The sequence below is a fragment of the Anolis sagrei genome, chromosome 10 (genome assembly GCF_037176765.1).
Source record: "Anolis sagrei isolate rAnoSag1 chromosome 10, rAnoSag1.mat, whole genome shotgun sequence".
NCBI lineage: Eukaryota > Metazoa > Chordata > Lepidosauria > Squamata > Dactyloidae > Anolis > Anolis sagrei.
The window spans coordinates 18,283,498-18,302,836 of NC_090030.1; the positions used below are offsets into that span (position 1 = coordinate 18,283,498).

General features: G+C 49.0%; 1 protein-coding gene across 2 annotated transcripts in view; it reads left to right on the forward strand.

The window, feature by feature from the left end:
- Positions 1-8,298: 8,298 nt before the first annotated feature.
- TMEM164 (transmembrane protein 164) overlaps positions 8,299-19,339 on the forward strand; it is a 69,563-nt gene continuing 58,522 nt past the window's right edge. The window contains exons 1-2 of one of the 2 annotated variants that reach the window (XM_060756206.2): positions 8,299-8,699; positions 12,806-13,357. In XM_060756206.2, coding sequence (XP_060612189.2) covers positions 12,902-13,357 — 456 coding nt within the window. In that variant the 5' untranslated portion in view covers positions 8,299-8,699; positions 12,806-12,901. The remainder of the gene's footprint in view (positions 8,700-12,805; positions 13,358-19,339) is intronic. The other variant, XM_060756205.2, reaches the window with a different exon arrangement.

Below are 19,339 nucleotides of genomic sequence, written 5' to 3' on the forward strand. Positions count from 1 at the left end.
CGTGAGGCGGGAGTATAAAGTTTTGTCCTGACACAGTTCAGTCGCCATCATGCGTTGGAACAGTGAGGAGCGTGCTTTTGCCGTTGAGGCCTACTTTTCGAGCGGATTTGGAGTGGTCAGCCCGCTCTCCAGATCTGGCCCCTTGTGATTTTTTTCTTTCTATGGGCTTTTTTGAAATCCCGTGTTTATGTGAACCGTCCAAGGACCCTCCAAGAGTTGAAGACCAACATCCAGGAAGAAATTGCCAACAGAACACTTGCTATGCTGGCAAGAGTCATGACAAATGCCAGAAATCAGTTTACTCAGTGTATGGAGAATGGGGGACACTGTTGTGCCTCAGAATAGATTCACCTTGCTTTCTCTGACAAAACCAGCCAATCTTGAGAGGTAGGAGGTTTATTGAAACAATCAGAGTAAAAGCAGTAAAAAATTCAGTGGTTACAAGGTAAAAAGTCCAATATGATCCTTTGAAGTTTAAGCAGAAGACATGAAGCAAAACAAGAAGCCCCAAACCAGGAAGCAGCTTAAGGTTACATGAAGCAGGCCGTTGCTAAATCCCTAGCCCCGAACTGGGCTACTGCAAGCCATATTGCAACGTTGAAACTAACACAGGATCACTGTCCAGGCAGATTACTTATACGTTTCACAGCAAAACAGCAAACATCAAACAAGCCTTAACGAGCAGTTTTCCCACAGATGAGGTCAACACTTCTCTGCCAGCCGCGCACTCCTTCGCACCACCTGTCCTGCGCGGCCTTGCATCCCACCAACCATCTGACCTTGCTTCCCAGCAACTGTCTTATCACCCACATTCCGATCTTGTGAAGACATTGAAGACACAGACCTGTCTCTAAATTGCCTGTCTCTAAATTCATGGGAAGAAAGCTGAGAGCCCACATCTGCACTATTCTCAATCCCATCTGCACGCTCCTCACTCCCATTCCCATCAAGTTGGTGCTGAACCACAACACTATCCCCCCCCCCCTAGGGCCCCCCCGTGGGCCCCCCACCGGCCCGGGCTTGGCCGGGTAGGCCCGGTGAAAACGGGACACTAGGAGAGGAGCATGAACATCCCGAACATCCACCCAACAGCGCTCCTCAGGCCCATAGCCCACCCAGTCCACCAAGTACTGTAACTTGCGGTGATGACGGCGAGAGTCTAAAATGTCCGCTACTTCGAACTCCTCCTCGCCATCGCGTAGAATCGGGGGGGGCGGAGGAGCCCCGCCAGCATCCGGCCGGACTTCCGTGGCGGGTCGCAGCAAAGATCGATGGAAAACTGGATGAATCCGCATGCCGTGCGGAAGTTTTAGTTTAAAGGTCACAGGATTTAACTGTTCCACCACTGGGTATGGTCCCACAAAACGTGCGTCAAGCTTCCGAGAGGGGCGTTGGATAGGCAGATGTTTAGTGGACAGCCAAACACGATCTCCCACTTGAATCGGTGGACCTGGTTGACGATGGGTATCAGCCATCCGTTTGTAATCCTCTTTTGCCTGTTCAAGCTGAGCCTTTAAGATCTCTTGAATCGCTGAGAGCTCCTGCAGCCAAGTGGTAGCAGCAGGGACCTCCCCAGGCCCAATCACGGAGGGAAAGAACCGGGGGTGGTATCCATAGTTAGCAAAGAACGGGGCCTCTTTAGTCGACCCGTGAGTAGCATTGTTGTAGGCAAACTCGGCTACAGCAAGAAGCGAGGCCCAATTGTCCTGTTGATAGTTGACAAAACATCTCAAGTATTGTTCAAGGGTGGCGTTGGTCTTCTCGGTCTGGCCATCAGACTGTGGATGATGCGCCGACGACATCCGACTCGCGATGTCTAACTGTTGTTGTATCTCCTTCCAGAAGTGCGAGGTAAATTGAGCCCCACGGTCGGTCACCAAGCTCTTTGGAAGTCCATGAAGACGGAAAATGTGGCTTAGGAATAAATCGGCAGTTTCTTTGGCAGTAGGCACTCCCCCACAGGGAATGAAGTGTCCCATCTTGGTAAAAAGATCCACCACCACCAGAATGGTAGTGAAACCTTGGGATTCTGGTAAATCCGTGATGAAATCGGCCAACACAATTTCCCAGGGCCGACTCGGAGTAGGCAGAGGTTGTAGCAAACCAGCCGGTTTGCCAGTAGGATTCTTGGCGCGGTGACAAACAGGACAGCCGTTGACATATTTCTCGACCTCTCGCCGGATCTTGGGCCACCAGAAGTCCCTCAGTATTAGCTGCAGTGTTTTAAAAATCCCAAAATGTCCCGCCGGCTTGGTATCATGGCATAGTTTTAAGATTTCCTCCCGCTCGGGGCCGAGCGGCACATAGACCTGTGAACGATGACACAGCATCCCATCTATTTCTTGAAATGGGAACTTTAATCCGGCCTCCAGTTGTTCTTGCACCCACAAGTCCTCTTGCTGCCGCGCCCGGATTCTTTCAGCCAAAGTCGAAGGGGGCCTCGTTGTGCTGGTGAATGCAAAGTTTTCTGGCCGCAAAATACAGGACTCTGAGGAGTCTTCTTGGCCCCGAGTATATTCCGGCTTGCGCGACAAAGCATCTGCTTGTTTGTTTTGGGCCGCCGGCACATAGCAAATTCGGAAGTTGAATCTCTCAAAAAACAATGCCCAACGCTGCTGTCGTTGGTTTAACTTCCGGGACGTACGGAGATATTCCAGATTGCGGTGATCCGTATGAACTTCCACTGGTTGGGGAGCACCCTCTAGCCAATGTCTCCAAGTCTCAAACGCTGACTTGATGGCTAGGAGCTCTTTTTCCCAAATGGTGTAGTTTCTTTCTGGGGCAGTCAACTGTCGAGAAAAATATGCACAGGGCTGGAGATGATCCCCCGCAGGTTGTAGCAACACTGCCCCGACCGCCACATCCGACGCGTCGGCCTGCACCACAAACAGCTTAGTAGGATCAGGATGTTGCAGGATAGGCTGGGAAGTGAAAAGTTCTTTGAGCCGCTGAAACCCTCTTTCAGCCGCCTCAGTCCATAGGAACGGCCGTTTACCTCTCAGGCATTGGGTAATAGGGTCCGCCCAGCGGGCAAAGTCGGGGATGAATTTGCGGTAATAATTGGCGAACCCCATGAATCTTTGGATGTCCTTTTTGCTCCCAGGGGATTTCCATTCCAACACCGCGGAGACTTTAGTGGGGTCCATGGAGATTCCCTCCGCCGAGATGCGGTGTCCCAGGAAGTCTACTTCCTCTAGGTCGAAAGCGCACTTCTCCAGCTTCGCGTACAGTCCATGATCCCTCAGGCGCTGAAGCACCGCACGCACCTGTTGAGTGTGGTCACGGGGATTCGTCGAGTAAATCAGGAAGTCGTCCAGGTAAATGACCAAAAAACGGTCTAAAAAGTCGCGGAAGACGTCGTTGACGAAGTGCTGGAACGTGGCTGGAGCGTTGCAGAGTCCGAAACCCATAACTCTGTATTCAAAGCTCCCGAAACGGGTCTGGAAGGCTGTCTTCCACTCGTCCCCTTCCCGGATACGCACCAAATTATAAGCCCCCCTTAGGTCCAATTTGGTGAAAATCCGAGCTCCTCGCAACCGGTTGAGCAACTCCGGGATGAGGGGAAGCGGATAACGGTTCTTGATCGTGATGTTGTTCAATGCCCGATAGTCATTACAGAGTCTCAGCTCCCCTGATTTTTTCTTGACGAACAAAACTGGGGAGCCGGCCGGCGACTGCGAGGGACGAATGAACCCCTTGCGTAGGTTGGTATCCAAGAACTCCCGGAGAGCTGCCAGCTCTGGCTCCGAGAGAGAATACAACCGCCCACGCGGAATCGGGGCGCCCGGAATCAAGTCAATAGCGCAGTCGTATGGACGGTGGGGAGGAAGTCTCTCCGCCTCCTTTTCGCTGAAAACGTCCCAGAAATCTTGGTATTTGGCGGGCAGCTGGCCCGTAGCCTGTGCGGCAACCTCTGCGAGCCGACACTTCCGCTCCCCGCCGCAATGGTCTTTGCAAAAGGCCGAAGTGAACCGTAACTGTTTCTGGGACCACCAAATGGTCGGGTTGTGCTTGGCCAGCCATGGAATCCCCAACACCACAGCGTGTGGAAGGTCCGTGACCAAAAAGGAGACCTCTTCCACATGGTCCCCGACCTTCATCTGTACGGGCACCGTATAGCGAGCGACCGGCCCGGCTTTCAGCGAGCGCCCATCAAAGTTTTGTACATCCCGGGGAGGCTGAAGGTCTAAGCATTGTAATCCAAGGTATTCCACAAACCGACTGTCCATGAAATTGTTAGTGGCCCCACAGTCGACCAAGGCGTGCACCGCTGTGGGAATCTTTTGGGCTACACAAAATGAAACCAAGAGAAAGAACAGCACCCCAGTCGCGGGCTCTGGAAACGGGATGGAGACCGAGTCAGCGAGCCCAGCTAAACTCGGTCGTTGCCTTCCCCCGCCGGCTGGTCGGCCCATTGTTCACCCGAACTCTGGGCCGGGGGCGCCACGGCCTCCGCTGAACCAGAGGCCCCCGCCAGGCGAGGACTTGTCTTCTTCTTTACTGGGCACTCCCGAGAAAAATGTCCACTGCCCCCACAATACCAACACAGGTTCAGCCGTTGTCTTCGCGCCTTTTCCGCCGCATCGATTTTGGGGCGCATGGAACCCAACTGCATGGGCTCCTCTGCGTCAGGCACATGAGCTGGCGGCGGTCCCAAGCGACGTGGTACCCCTGCATCGGCCCCCCTTCGACCAACTGGCCGAGAGCCGGCAAGGATATGGCGTTGGGTAGTCATAGTCCCATCAACCCGGATACACAGGGACATCAACTCCTCCAAATCGGCTGGAACAGCGGAACGGGCCACCTCCAACTGCATCTCCTGGGTGAGCCCCGCCTTGAAAGCGCTCATGTAGGCGGCATCATTCCAGGCAAGCTCCCGCTGCAAAACACGAAATTCTGAGATGTATTCGGCCAAACGCCCTTCTTTCTGCTTGAGAGCTCGCAACTTACGATCCGCCATCTCCCGGTGCACTTGGCCTCCCCATACTTTGTGCAGTTCATCCATAAAAGCCTTGGCGGTGTTGCACACAGGGGAAGCAGCCTCACGTAACGCGGTGGCCCAGGAGAGGGCCGGGCCCTCCAACAGACTGTAGGCAAAGCCCACCTTGGCGGCTTCATCCGGGAACTCCGCTGCCCGCACTGTGAGATAGGCATCACACTGCCCCAGGAAGTCCTTGACCCGTTGGCTGTCTCCGGAGAACTTGTTAGGCAACGCCATGGGAGTCCTTAGCGGCTGGACCGGAGGGTTAGCTGCTGCTTGCCCTTGCATCGTTGCTATCTGCTGCTGAAGGGTCACCAGCTGTTGTTGCATCGCCTGAGCCTCAGCGGGATTCATAGTGGCTGTGAGAAGCAAGGACTTTGTTGGGGTTAGTTTCAAACTGTTGTGCCTCAGAATAGATTCACCTTGCTTTCTCTGACAAAACCAGCCAATCTTGAGAGGTAGGAAGTTTATTGAAACAATCAGAGTAAAAGCAGTAAAAAATTCAGTGGTTACAAGGTAAAAAGTCCAATATGATCCTTTGAAGTTTAAGCAGAAGACATGAAGCAAAACAAGAAGCCCCAAACCAGGAAGCAGCTTAAGGTTACATGAAGCAGGCCGTTGCTAAATCCCTAGCCCCGAACTGGGCTACTGCAAGCCATATTGCAACGTTGAAACTAACACAGGATCACTGTCCAGGCAGATTACTTATACGTTTCACAGCAAAACAGCAAACATCAAACAAGCCTTAACGAGCAGTTTTCCCACAGATGAGGTCAACACTTCTCTGCCAGCCGCGCACTCCTTCGCACCACCTGTCCTGCGCGGCCTTGCATCCCACCGACCGTCTGACCTTGCTTCCCAGCAACTGTCTTATCACCCACATTCCGATCTTGTGAAGACATTGAAGACACAGACCTGTCTCTAAATTGCCTGTCTCTAAATTCATGGGAAGAAAGCTGAGAGCCCACATCTGCACTATTCTCAATCCCATCTGCACGCTCCTCACTCCCATTCCCATCAAGTTGGTGCTGAACCACAACAGACGTCACCTACCTAATTTGATCTTCAAAACTACGTAAAACAAAACTTTAGGTATGTGCCTATGTGCTGGTACGGCTGTACCAGGAGCTCCAACTTTATTTCTTTCTGTTAAAGTTTGCAGTTATAGGGCAGGCCTCCTGTCCATCTTAATTAAGCTTTGGTTCCGCCCCCTGTTCAGGCTCTGGGAGGGAAAGGAGCCATTTTGGGCAGTCTCACAAGGTAGCTAAGCTATAGGACATAGACCAGCTCATCCCGTAGAAAAGCTTCCTTTCTTAAAGAGTTTCCAGGGAAAAAGGACCATTCAGGAAAAAGGATCACCCAGGGAAAAGGATCATCTAGGGAAACTGACCATCCAGGGAAACTGAAATTCATTGAACTCAGCTGAAATATCTTCAAGCCTCAGCTGGTAAGGTCTGCTCGATACCCAGACGCACTTGGATTCGGTAGTAGCACCCACACCGATGAGGCATAGATAGAAATCAGCCTGGGAGAGGTTGAAAAGGGGTTTTTTCTACAGAGAAGGTTCAGTTGATCAAAGTCAGGTGCCAGTCTATTGAAGACTAGACTAGGAAAGCCTTAAAGTGTTGTTTGAACCTTTGAAGATTTGTTGTTTGTTCCATAATAAAGACTTTGTTGTATCATTAAAGACTCTAAAGACCATCACTTCAGAAAAATCCCTGAGAACCTCTCTTTGAGGCGCCCCTGGCTTCCCGCTTGGCTTAAAGTATACGCCCAGGGCCGGCTCGTCCATTACACAAAGTAAGCGGTCGCAGAACACTTTTTTGCCAGGGGCGCAGAGGCGCCTCTGTAAATGCCCCTCGACTGCCACTTGAGGAGCATCCCCTCAGCTCACAACAGCCCTAGCAGTCTGGGGGGAGCCTCGGCTTTCTTGCCTCGCTGCCGGGCAATCCTCTTCCCAAAGGGGCCGGGCCCTTGAGCCTCGCCTAGCCCCTCTCGTTCCTGCTCCACCTGGCCACCGGGTGCGCGAGCAGAGCCGGCACTCAATCGTTCTCTGCGTTCGATCCCTTCCCCATGACCAGCTCCCTTTCCTGATCTCCCGGCGCTCCACCTGCCTCCTCTCCTCTCCCTAATCCGTGGGTGGGCCAAGGGGTGGAGCCGCCGTGCCTGGCCCGCTTCTGGTCTGAAGGTGTGTCTGAAGACCCCCGTGTGTGCACCAAAAGTCGCCTCTTCTCCTGACTTTCTCTTCAGCCATTGGGACCCGAGAGAGAGAGAGAGAGAGAGCCCCTCCGGCTGGAGGTATCTCCCACCTCCGCCCCCTCCTTTGTTTTTGCGCCTACCTTCAGGAAAGGTGGGCATCTCCACCTCTCTCTCTCTTGGTCCCAATGGCTGAGGAGAAAGTCAGGAGAACAGGTGACTTTTGGTGCACATGCCGGGGACTTCAGGCACGCCTCTGGACCCAAAACGAGTCAGGCAAGGGAGCAAGTGTGGCAAGTGTAGTTACTGGGATGTATAGTTCACCTACAATCAAAGAGCATGCTGAACTCCACCAATGATGGAATTGAACCAAATATGGCACACAGAACTCCCACGACAAACAGAAAATATGTATCAATGATCGGTTGGGGGGGGGGGCACCAAAATACTATTTGCTTACCGTTGAAAATTACCTGGGGCCGCCTCTGGCCCTGCCACGTGCACAATGGAGGACCTCCTTGTGGCAACACCAGAGGCACTCCAAGTGGCCAGATACTGGTCAAAGGACATTTAATCAACTACCAAACTCGCAAATTTTGTAATTTTTCTGTTTGTTTGTTTTGTTCAGTTAGAAATGTAATACAATTGACTGGTTGCCCTGACACGACAAATAAATACCCTGTATGTGTGCCAAATTGGCTCCAGTGAATGAAAATACATCCTGCACATCAGATATTTACATTACGATTCAGAACAGTAGCAAAATCACTACAACAACCCAACATCACAACACCGGACTGCTCCAAAGCCCTCTCCTTGGCTACAGGCTTGCTTCCAAAAGGACTCCATAGCATCCCAAGTTTTCCAAGTTCCTGTCCAGGGTGGCTGCGCCCTGGGGGTCCCCACGGGTGACCTGGAGGCGTCCCCTTTGTTGCGCCTTGGCAGCAACAAAGCAGCCAGGAAGGGCCACTTGTGGGGCGCAGAGAGACGAGGAAGGAAAGGAGAGAAGGAAGGAAGGGAGGGAGGAAGGCGAGGAGGCGGAGTGTGCGTAAAAGCCACCCTCCCTGGAAGAGAGGGGGAGAGAAAGCCACCCTCCGAAGAGCCGCCTTCGCAAGGGCGGAGACAGAAGCCGAGCGGCAGCCAATCGGAGCCCCCTCCCCTCCTTCCCTCCCCCTCCCTCCATCCCCTCCAGATGCAGGGCCCCCTCCCCTCCGGGTCCCTTTCTCCAAGGGCTCCCCTCGGCTCTTAGCTTTGGTTTCCACGCGGTTGCGCACGGAGGCGCTTAGCGGGGGCAGCGCCTTTGGGGGTCTCCAAAGCGTGAATCTTGGGCTCTTCGGTGGATTGGAAGCCCCTCGCCCCCTCCCATTGGTCTTCGCCTTGGAGTCGAGGAGGAGGAAGGAGAAGGGGAGGCAGAGGAAGAAGAGGAGGAAGAGGAAGAGGAAGAGCGCAAAGGGCAAAGCGCGCGCGCACCCAAACAGGTCGGCTTCCTCGCTTTCTCTTTCTCTTCCATTCCATCACTCAGGTATTATGAGCTCATCATCATCACCACCACCATTAGTATTATTACTTGGGTATCTGATGTTTCTAGGAGCCGTTTAAGACGGAGGGGAATCGTCTCTCCACCCGTTTCCTGACTTCTTTGGCTCACTGGGCTGCTGTGAGTTTTCCGGGCTGTCCGTCCATTTTCCAGAAGCATTCTCTCCTGACGTTTCGCCCCCATCTATGGCAGAAGTTGAGGGGTCTGTTGGAAACTAGGCAAATGAGACTTATATATCTGTGGGGTGGAAGAAAGAATTCTTGTCTGCTTGTCAGTAACCAGCCAGGCTTTGAAGCTGAGAGGCCATTCAATGCTCACCATGGTGGCCATTTGCAACATTTGCAGGCATCCCCAGAGGTTCAGGGGTCTGTTGGAAACTAGGGAAATGAGTCTTTAATATCTGTGGGATGGAAGAAATAACTCTTTTCTACTTGTCAGCAACCAGCCAGGCTTTGAGGCTGAAATTCCATTCAGTGCTCATCAAGGTGGCCATTTGCAACATTTGCAGGCATCCTCAGAGGTTCAGGGGCCTTTTGAAACTAGGCAAATGAGACATATATTTGTGGGGTGGAAGAAAGAACTCTTGTCTGCTTGTCATCAACCAGTCAGACTTTGAAGCTGAGAGGCCATTCAATGCTAATCGAGGTGGCAATTTGCAACATTTGCAGGCATCCCCAGAGATTGAGGGTCTGTTGGAAACTATGCAAATGAGACTTATATATCTGTGGGGTGGAAGAAAGAACTCTTGTCTGCTTGTCAGCAACCAGCCAGGCTTTGAAGCTGAGAGGCCATTCAATGCTCACCAAGGTGGCCATTTGCAACATTTGCAGGCATCCCCAGAGGTTGAGGGTCTGTTGGAAACTATGCAAATGAGAGTTATATATCTGTGGGGTGGAAGAAAGAACTCTTATCTGCTTGTCAGCAACCAGCCAGGCTTTGAAGCTGAAAGTCCGTTTAGTGATAATCAAGGTGACCATTTGCAACATCCACGCTTGCCTGAAGCAGACAAGAGTTCTTTCTTTCACCTCACATTTATATAAACCTCACTTGCCTCAATTCTGCTGTTACCTGGGATTGCAACATTGATTATTATTATTATTATTATTATTATTATTATTATTCTGGGAGTGGGGTGAGCTCCTGCTGTTAGCCCCAGCTCCTGCCATCCTAGCAGTTCGAAAACATGCAAATGTGAGTAGATCGATAGGTACCGCTTCTGCGGGGAGATCGGTGCTTCATGCAGTTGTGCCAGCCACATGAACTTGAAGGTGTCTACGAACAACACCAGCTCTTCGGCTTAGAAATGGAGATGAGCACCAACCCCCAGAGTCAGACACGACTAGACTTAATGTCAAAGGGAAACCTTTATCTTTACTATTTTGGGTTATCTGTCTGTGTGGAAGTGCCCTAGGAATGGAGGGAGAAAGAGTGTTGGGAACAGCAGAGAAACTGGAGAGTATGTATTACTATTATTACTAATTATTATTATTATTTGATACATGACTAAATTAGTACACAGCAAACAAGATCACTATGCTGACTTTTGTATTGGCGCATACATCTGACACTTCTCAAGTGTCTAGGACTGTGTGAAGTATCAGCGAATAATGCGTGCAGATCCGAGTAGGGTGGCCTTTTGCAGCGGACAGATGGTAATTTTGTCAACCTCGATTGATTTTAAGTGCAGGCCAAGGTTTTTTGGCACTGCACCCAGTGTGCCGATCAACACTGGGACCACCTTGACTGGCTTGAGCCACAGACTTTGCAGTTCAGTTTTTAAATCCTCATATCGTGTAAGCTTTTCCAGTTGCTTCTAGTCAATTCTGCTGTCGCCTGGGATTGGAACATCTATTGTTGTTGTTGTTGTTGTTATTATTCCGGGGAGCTGGGTGACTTCCACTCACATCTTGATACATCATGTCTCCTCTCATTATTATAATATGATCTGTATCTCAAAAACTAGAGCTGATAAAGGAAAACAGGTGCCATTTTTGGAATCAGCTGGCCAGATATACCCAGAAACAGGGCTAACATTTAAGGCACCAAAATATGTGTTGGTCAGCAATAGATACTTATTTGTATCTCCTCAAGTTTTGACTCAAGGTGGCTTACTATCTGAAAAGAGCAATGCAGATGGACCTCTTCATTTGCTGATTCTGCACCCAGGGATTTTCCCCATCCATGGCTTGAAAATAGCCGCACAAATCTAAAAAGCAAATTTTGGTTTTGTAATTGTATATAAGACACGCGTGCACACACAATACACACATATATGGAGCCTCTGGTGGTGCAGTGGGTTAAACCGTTGAGCTGCTGAACTTTCTGACTGAAAGGTCGGCGGTTCAATTCTGGGGAGTGGGGTGAGTTCCTGCTGTTAGCCCCAGCTTTTGCAAACCTAGCAGTTTGAAAACATGGAAATGTAACTAGATCAGTAAGTACTGCTTCTGCGGGAAGGTAATGGTGCGTCATGCTGGCCACATGACCTTGGAGGTGTCTAAAGACAATGCCGGCTCTTTGGCTTAGAAAGGGAGATGAGCACCATCCCCCAGAGATGGACATGACTGGACTTAATGTCAAGAGCGGGGGAGAGAGAGAAGACTTGAGCACCCATGCATTTTGCTTTTGGGGCAGTCTGGGTATCAAACCCTGTCAAATACTGAGGTTCCCCTGTACAACTAAAAAAAAAAGCCAAATGTTGAAGTGGAATTAAAGACATTAGGACTATGCTTCTGATTTTCTTCCTCCATCTCTCTGTGCTGGTTTTGGGTGTTTTTCTATTTGCACAAAAGCTCAGCTACAGGCAATGCTTCTAGTATACCTCCAAGACTTGTCTACTTTGCCCAAAGGTGTGTCTCTATGGGGAAACTCGCCAAATGAGCCGATTGCTCCCCAAATGAGCATTCTTACTCCTCGGTGAAATTTTCCTACAGTCCCCAATAATTTGTAACATTTCACTTGAGTGAAAAATAGATAATTGGTTCAGAAAAAAGACATAAGCAGAGATATATACAAAGCAAATGCAAAACAATCGCTTTCCAGTGCCTTATCTCCAATAAATCTGGGTGACTGAAGGGAAAATTAACTGGAAGGGGACAGCATTCTTATTTGGGAGGGTTTTATTTTCATGTCAGGAGCAACTTGAGAAACTGCAAGTTGCTTCTGGTGTGACAGAATTCGCCATCTGCCCAGGTGACGCCCAAATATTCGATGTTTTACCATCCTTGTGGGAGGCTTCTCTCATGTCCCCGCATGGGGAGCTGGAGCTGACAGATGGAGCTCAACCTGCTCTCCCCGGATTTGAACCACTGACCTATTGCTCAGCAGAACTGCTGGCTCAAAGATTTAACCCATTGTGCCATTGGGAGGAAAGCTCTCCTTTTGGGGTCACCATGTAGACCTTGGGGTGCATCTCCATTTTAGAAGGAATGCAGTTTGTTGCGGCTCACTGTGATGGGATCCTGGGAGTTGTAGTTTCAAAACAGCTTAAGCGAGTGGTTCTCAACCTGTGGGTCCCCAGATGTTTTGGCCTTCAACTCCCAGAAATCCTAACTGGCTGGGATTTCTGGGAATTGTAGGCCAAAACACCTGGGGACACACAGGTTGAGAACCACTGGCTTAAGCCTTCTCTGCCCCATATAATAATATTATTAATAATAATAATCTTTATACCACGCCACCATCTCCCCAATGGGGACTCAGGGCGGCTAACATGAGACCGAGTCCAAAAATAGTACAACAAAATAAGAATTTGCTGGTGCCTCATCAAACTATAACTCCCATGTTTCCATTGCATTGAGCCAGTGCAATTAAATCGGTTTCAAACTGCATTAACTCTACAGTGCAGTTGGGTCTGAGATGAAGTTGGAAAAAGTGTTCCTTATCAAGAAATAGGGATAGTTGACAATGTAGAAATCTTATGATTCCATAGCATTGAGATGCAGACATTAAAGTTGTGCCAAACAACATTCATTTTGCATTGTAGACGAACCATAAAGGCCCTTTGTTTTAGGCCCATCGTTAAATCAGGAGATGTGGATGGGATCGGTTGACCTTGCCCTTAAGATTGCTCAGATGTCCTTCCTCTTTTGCAGGTTTCCTGAGTGTCGGAGAGCACCTGAAGCCCTGCCCTTTCCTTGAAGGAGGAGGGAGTGTACCTGATGATAAGGACCTCCTCTCTCTAGTGGTTCATGTTTCGCCACCCGGACAGCATCTCGGCTTTGATTGCTCCGAACTCCCCGCAGCTCCAGGGCTGGATGGAAGAGGGACAAGGCTCTGCCATGAGCCGCTACAGCTTCTCCAACCTCTTGGACTGGATGTATGGAGGTGTGGACCCCAGCTTCGAAGGCAATGGGGGTCCCGAATGCGCCGCCTTCCTTCCTTGGAAGCAGCGGTTGGTGGAAAGTGTGGTCTTCCTCAGTTTGGGGTTTTTGGAGGTGGCGGTGTCGCTGCGGAAGATCCGACAGAGCCATGCTAAGGAGGCAGGTGACTTGCTCACTCAGTCCCGGATCAAGCAGGAAAGCTGGGGAAAGAACCTGCTCCTTGCCGCGCTTTGCCTCACTTTTGGACTGGAAGTGGGATTCAAGTTTGCGACGAAGACGGTCATCTACTTGCTGAACCCTTGCCACGTGGTCACCATGATGCAGGTACGGAAAGCTATGCCAGGTTGGTTTGATTGCCGTCCCATTTATTGTGATTTATGGAGATCCTTCCCTAGCGTTTTCCGCTGCGTGCTGTCGCATTAATTCTGATTTATGGAGTTCCTTCTCTTGGCAAGGCTTGTTCGGAGTAGCTTTCCCATTCATTGTTTTCCTTTGAAGGAAGGGTGCGACTTTTCCAAAATCATCCAGTGAGTTTTGCGGATGAGCTGAGATCTCAACTGTATTCTTCCTCAATCCTAGTTTATTTATTATATCAGAAGCAAACCAAGGGTACAGTTGTAATGTATTTAAAAATATAAAATTTAAAAAACTTGGTATTATACTAACTGTCCTTTGACTTGGAGTGCCTCTGGTGTTGCTATAAGAAGGTCTTCCATTTGTGCATGGAAGGGCTCAGACTGCATTGTAGTAGGTAGTCTGTGGTTTACTCTTCTCTATGTGTCATGGACTCCACTTTGTGGCCCCATTTCTTAAGGTTGGCTGTGCATCTCGTGGTGCCAGAGAGCAGTCTGTTCAGCACCCTCCAAGTTGCCCAGGAGGGAGTCTCTCATTTGATATCAGCCATGGCTTGAGGTGCTTGGTTTTAGCCTGCCACTTTTGGACTCTTGCTTGCTGAGGTGTTCCTGTGAGTATCTCTGTCGTTCTTAGAAAACTATTTCTTGATTTAAGGCGTTGGCGTTCTGGATGATATCCAAACAGAGGATGGGCTGGGGATATCATTATCGGCTGCTACTTCCCAATGGATTTCAGGTGGTGCAATACCAGCTAAATAGTATAATTTCTCCAATGGTGTAAGGCGTAGACATCTTGTGATAATGTGGCATGTCTCAGTAAGAGCCACATCCACTGTTTAACGTGGTGAGAACTATTCCAGACTGCGTATGTGTACTCAGCATCAGAGTAGCAAAGCGCAAGGGTACATGTCTTCACTGTGTCTGGTTGTGATCCCCAGGGTGTGCCAGTCAGTTTTCGTACGATGTTATCTCTAGCACCCACTTTTGCTTGATATTCAAGCAGTGCTTCTATATTCAAGCAATCCTAGTACAATATCGAGACTATACACAACACTGACTATATTCTTATGTGCTTGAAGTTGATTCTGACTTACATTGACTCTCATCCTATGATTATTGCAGCAAGATTTGTTTTGAAGGGGCTTGCCATTACCTTTGTAGGGCTGAGATAGTAAGCTTCTACGGCAAGTGAGGATTGGGACCCTTGTCTCTTAGAAAGCTAGTCCAAAATTCATACCACTATCACACACTGATTCTCACCTTGTGCCAGCTGAACTGCTGACCTGAAGGTCGGTGGCTAGAGTCCACGAGACAGGGTGAGCTCCCATTTAACACCCGGTGGTGCAATGGGTTAAACCCTTATGGTGGCAGGACTGCTGACCAAAAGGTCGGCGGTTTGAATCCAGATAGCAGGGTGAGCTCTTGTCTGAGAGAAGCCTCCCACGGGATGATAACATATCCCAGTGTCCCCTGGGCAACGTCCTTGCAGACGGCCAATTCTCTCACACCAATTCTCAAATCTAGGGAACAGGGTGAGCTCCCATCGGTCAGCTCCAGCTTCCCATGTGGGGACATGAGAGAAGCCTCCCACAGGATGGTAACACATCCAGGCGTCCCCTGGGCAATGTCCTTGCAGATGGCCAATTCTCTCACACCAGAAGCGACTTGCGGTTTCTCAAGTCTCTCCTGACACACACAAAAAATGTCATTAGCCTCTTTCTCCATCCTTTTGGGAAATGACTCATTCCTAGAAATGCTTCCTGTCTTCAGCAGGGGATAAGATCAATGAGCTCGTGACTTCCAATGCACCTGGAATGTATTTTAATTCTATGCAAAGAACTTTTTTGAAACCGTTCCTGTATTTTGATTGTACTATACATCTCTATCTAATCTAAAAGCACATATGCTTCAGTAGGGTCTCTCAGGGAAAAAAGCAGAGTAGTAAATACATCCATAAAACAATGAAAGTATGGATTGGAAAAAGAATCTGGGATAATAAAAAGTGTATTTCCTTGTTTCCAGAGGAGTCATATGTCTGGCCCCACTTGAGGAATGGCTCTGTGTAAGTGTGCCTTCAAGTTAAGGCATCCCAATTAATTTTGAAGGTTTTTCTTAAGCAAGGAATAGCCATAGAGATTGTTGTCCCGTACTTAGACCTTTCTCAACCTTCCTAATGCTGCGACCCCTTAATACAGTTCCTCATGTTAACATCCAACTCTAAGAAAGTATCTCATTTCCCTGTGTCGCTAGGACAACGTTTCTCAATCTGGGGGTTGGGATCCCTGGGGGGGGAGTTGTGAGGGGGTGCCAGAGGGGTCACCAAAGACCATCAGAAAACACAGTATTTTCTGTTGGTCATGGGAAGTTTGGCCCAATTCTATCATTGGTGGGGTTCAGAATGCTCTTTGACTTTAGGGGAACTATAAATCCCAGCAACTACAACTCCAAAATGTCAAGATCTATTTTCCCCAAACTCCACCAGTATTCAAATTTGGGCCTATTGAGTATCTGTGCCACATGTGGTTCAGATCCATCATTGTTTGAGTCCACAGTGCTCTATGGATGTAGGTGAACTACAACTCCAAAACTCAAGGTCAATGCCCACCAAACCCTTCCAGTATTTTCTGTTGGTCATGGGAGTTCTGTGTGCCAAGTTTGGTTCAGTTCCATCATTGGTGGAGTTCAGAATGCTCTTTGATTGTAGGTGAACTATAAATCCCAGCAAATACAACTCCCAAATGACAAAATCACCCCCCCCCCCCCCCATCCCACCAATATTCAAATTTGGGTGTATCGAGTATTTGTGCCAAATTTGGTCCAGTAAATGAGAATGCATCCTGCATATCAGATATTGACATGACAATTCGTAACAGTAGCAAACTTACAGTTACGAAGTAGCAACGAATATAATGTTATGGTTGGGGGTCAGCACAAACTGTATTAAGGGGTTGCGGCATTAGGAAGGTTGAGAAACACTGCACTACGACAACAATGAAGGATTATATTCAAAGTGCTGGTTTTAGCCTATAAAGCCCTAAAGGATTCCGGCTCAGCTTACCTGCCCGAACTTATCTCCTCCTATGAACCATCTAGGACAGTGGTTCTCAACCTGTGGGTCTCCAGGTGTTTTGCCCTACAGCTCCCAGAAATCCCAGCCAGTTTACCAGCTGTTAGGGTTTCTGGGAGTTGAAGGCCAAAACATCTGGGGACCCACAGGTTGAGAACCACTGACCTAGGAGCTTAAGATTGTCTGGGGAGGCCCTGCTCTCGATCCCGCCTGCCTCGCAAGTGCAATTGGCAGAGATGAAGGACAGGGCCTTCTCAGTGGTGCCCCCCGGCTATGGAACTCCTTCCCCAGGGATATTAGATCAGCCCCCTCCCTCCTGACTTTCCGAAAAAAAGTACAGACCTGGCTCTTACCTATTCCGCTACATTTTGAGAATGCAGCAGAATGGATAATACGGAACTATGAATGATGAACATAGAATGGCCAGACAATGTTACTGGATAAATATAGGAAATAAATAAAATAAAAATAAAAAATAACTATTTTAACAAGATGACACTGATGATTATATGCTTTCATTGTTTTTATTTATGTTTTATATTGTAATGTTGATTGTTTTTCATGGCACTTTTATGAATGCCTGGCATCGAATTGTGCCAATCTGTAACCCACCTTGAGTCGCCGTATGGCTGAGAAAGGCGGGCTATAAATATCGCAAATAAATAAATAATTATAGCAAGCATGGGCAAACTTTGGCCATCTAGGTTGTTAGGAATTGTGGGAGTTGAAGTCCAAAACACCTGTAGGGTCAAAGTTTGCCCATGCCTGGTTTATAAGAATCTTTACACTGCATCTACACAATATTTACATTTCTAACAGAACAAAGCAAACAAACAGACAAAATACAAAATTTGTGAGTTTGGTAGTTGATTAAATTCCTTTGACCAGTATCTGGCCACTTGGAGTGCCTCTGGTGTTGCCGCAAGAAGGTCCTCCATTGAGCATGTGGCTGGGCTCAGGTTGCATTGCAGCAGGTGGTCAGTGGTTTGCTTTTCTCCACACTATGTTGTGGATTCCACTTTGTAGCCCCATTTCTTGAGGTTGGCTCTGCATCTCGTGGTGCCAGAGCGCAGTCTGTTCAGCGCCTTCCAAGTCGCCCAGTCTTCTGTGTGCCCAGGGGGGAGTCTCTCATTTGGTTGAGGTTCTGGGTTTGAGCCTGCCACTTTTGGACTCTTGCTTGCTGAGGTGTTCCAGCGAGTGTCTCTGTAGATCTTAGAAAACTATTTCTAGATGTAAGTCGTTGACGTGCTGGCTGATACCCAAACAAGGGATGAGCTGGAGATGTCACTGCCTTGGTCCTTTCACTATTGGCTGCTACTTCCCGATGGATGTCAGGTGGTGCAATACCGGCTAAGCAGTGTAATTTCTCCACTGGTGTAGGGCGCAGACACCCCGTGATAATGCGGCATCTATATATATAAATTTGTTAGGGGCATCCAACGAGGAAACAAAACTCAGAAACCCCCCAACGAAACTTAACCAAAATTCCCATGCCCATAACACAACCCACAAGGTACAAACATATCTACTCAAAATGAAAAACAACACAACAACACACTCACAAAACGGCAAAACAACAAAACTCAAAAAAAACCCAACGAAACTTAACCAAAATCCCCGTGCCCATAACACAACCCACAAGGTACAAACATATCTACTCAAAATGAAAAACAACACAACAACACACTCACAAAACGGCAAAAGAACAAAACTCAAAAATCCCCCAACGAAACTTAACTAAAATCCCCGTGCCCATAACACAACCCACAAGGTACAAACATATCTACTCAAAATGAAAAACAACACAGCAACACACTCACAAAACGGCAAAAGAACAAAACTCAAAAAAACCCCAACGAAACTTAACTAAAATCCCCGTGCCCATAACACAACCCACAAGGTACAAACATATCTACTCAAAATGAAAAACAACACAGCAACACACTCACAAAACGGCAAAACAACAAAACTCAAAAAAACCCCAACGAAACTTAACCAAAATTCCCATGCCCATAACACAACCCACAAGGTACAAACATATCTACTCAAAATGAAAAACAACACACTCACAAAACAGCAAAACAACTGAGCATGCGCATTGGCGCCCAGCCGCAAGTTCCCTGGCGCGCGCACATGGCCTTCCGGCTAACACTCCCTCTGCGGAAACCATGCCCACTCCAAGCCCCGCCACGCCGCTTCCCGCACACACACACACCCTGCCACACACACACACACAACCCCACGCTCCATCACTCCCCCCGCCGCCGCATACACACACGCAACCCCACTCCCCCCGCCGCCACACACACACACGCAACCCCACGCTCCATCACTCCCCCCACCGCCGCACACACACGCAACCCCACTCCCCCCGCCGCCGCACACACACACGCAACCCCACGCTCCATCACTCCCCCGCCCCAATCTTACCTCCTTTTACTTCACGCCACCTCCAAACCCCACCCCGCCCCTTCCCGCCCTGTCAAAATCTAGGAAAGACAGGAAGGAAGGAAAGAAGGAAGAAAGAGAAAGGGAGGTAAAGAAAAAGGGGGAAGGAAGGAAAGTTAGAGGAAGAAGAAAAGGAAAGATGGAAGGAAAGAAAAGAGAGACAGCAGAAGAGAAAGAAAAAGGGGGAAGGAAGGAAAGAGATAGAGAAAGAAGAGGAGAAGGAAAGATGGGAAGGAAGGAAGGAAGGAAGGAAGGAGGGAGGGAGGGAGGGAGGGAGGGAAAGAAGGAGAGAAAGAGGGAAGATTGGCCACAGCAACACGTGGCGGGTAAAGGTTGTTATTTCTATTATTATTATTATGATGCTATTGTTCCTCTGAGACCCTTTTAGGGGGAATGGGAGAGGTGTCAGGTCCCAGAGGCAATGCATTGCATTATTGT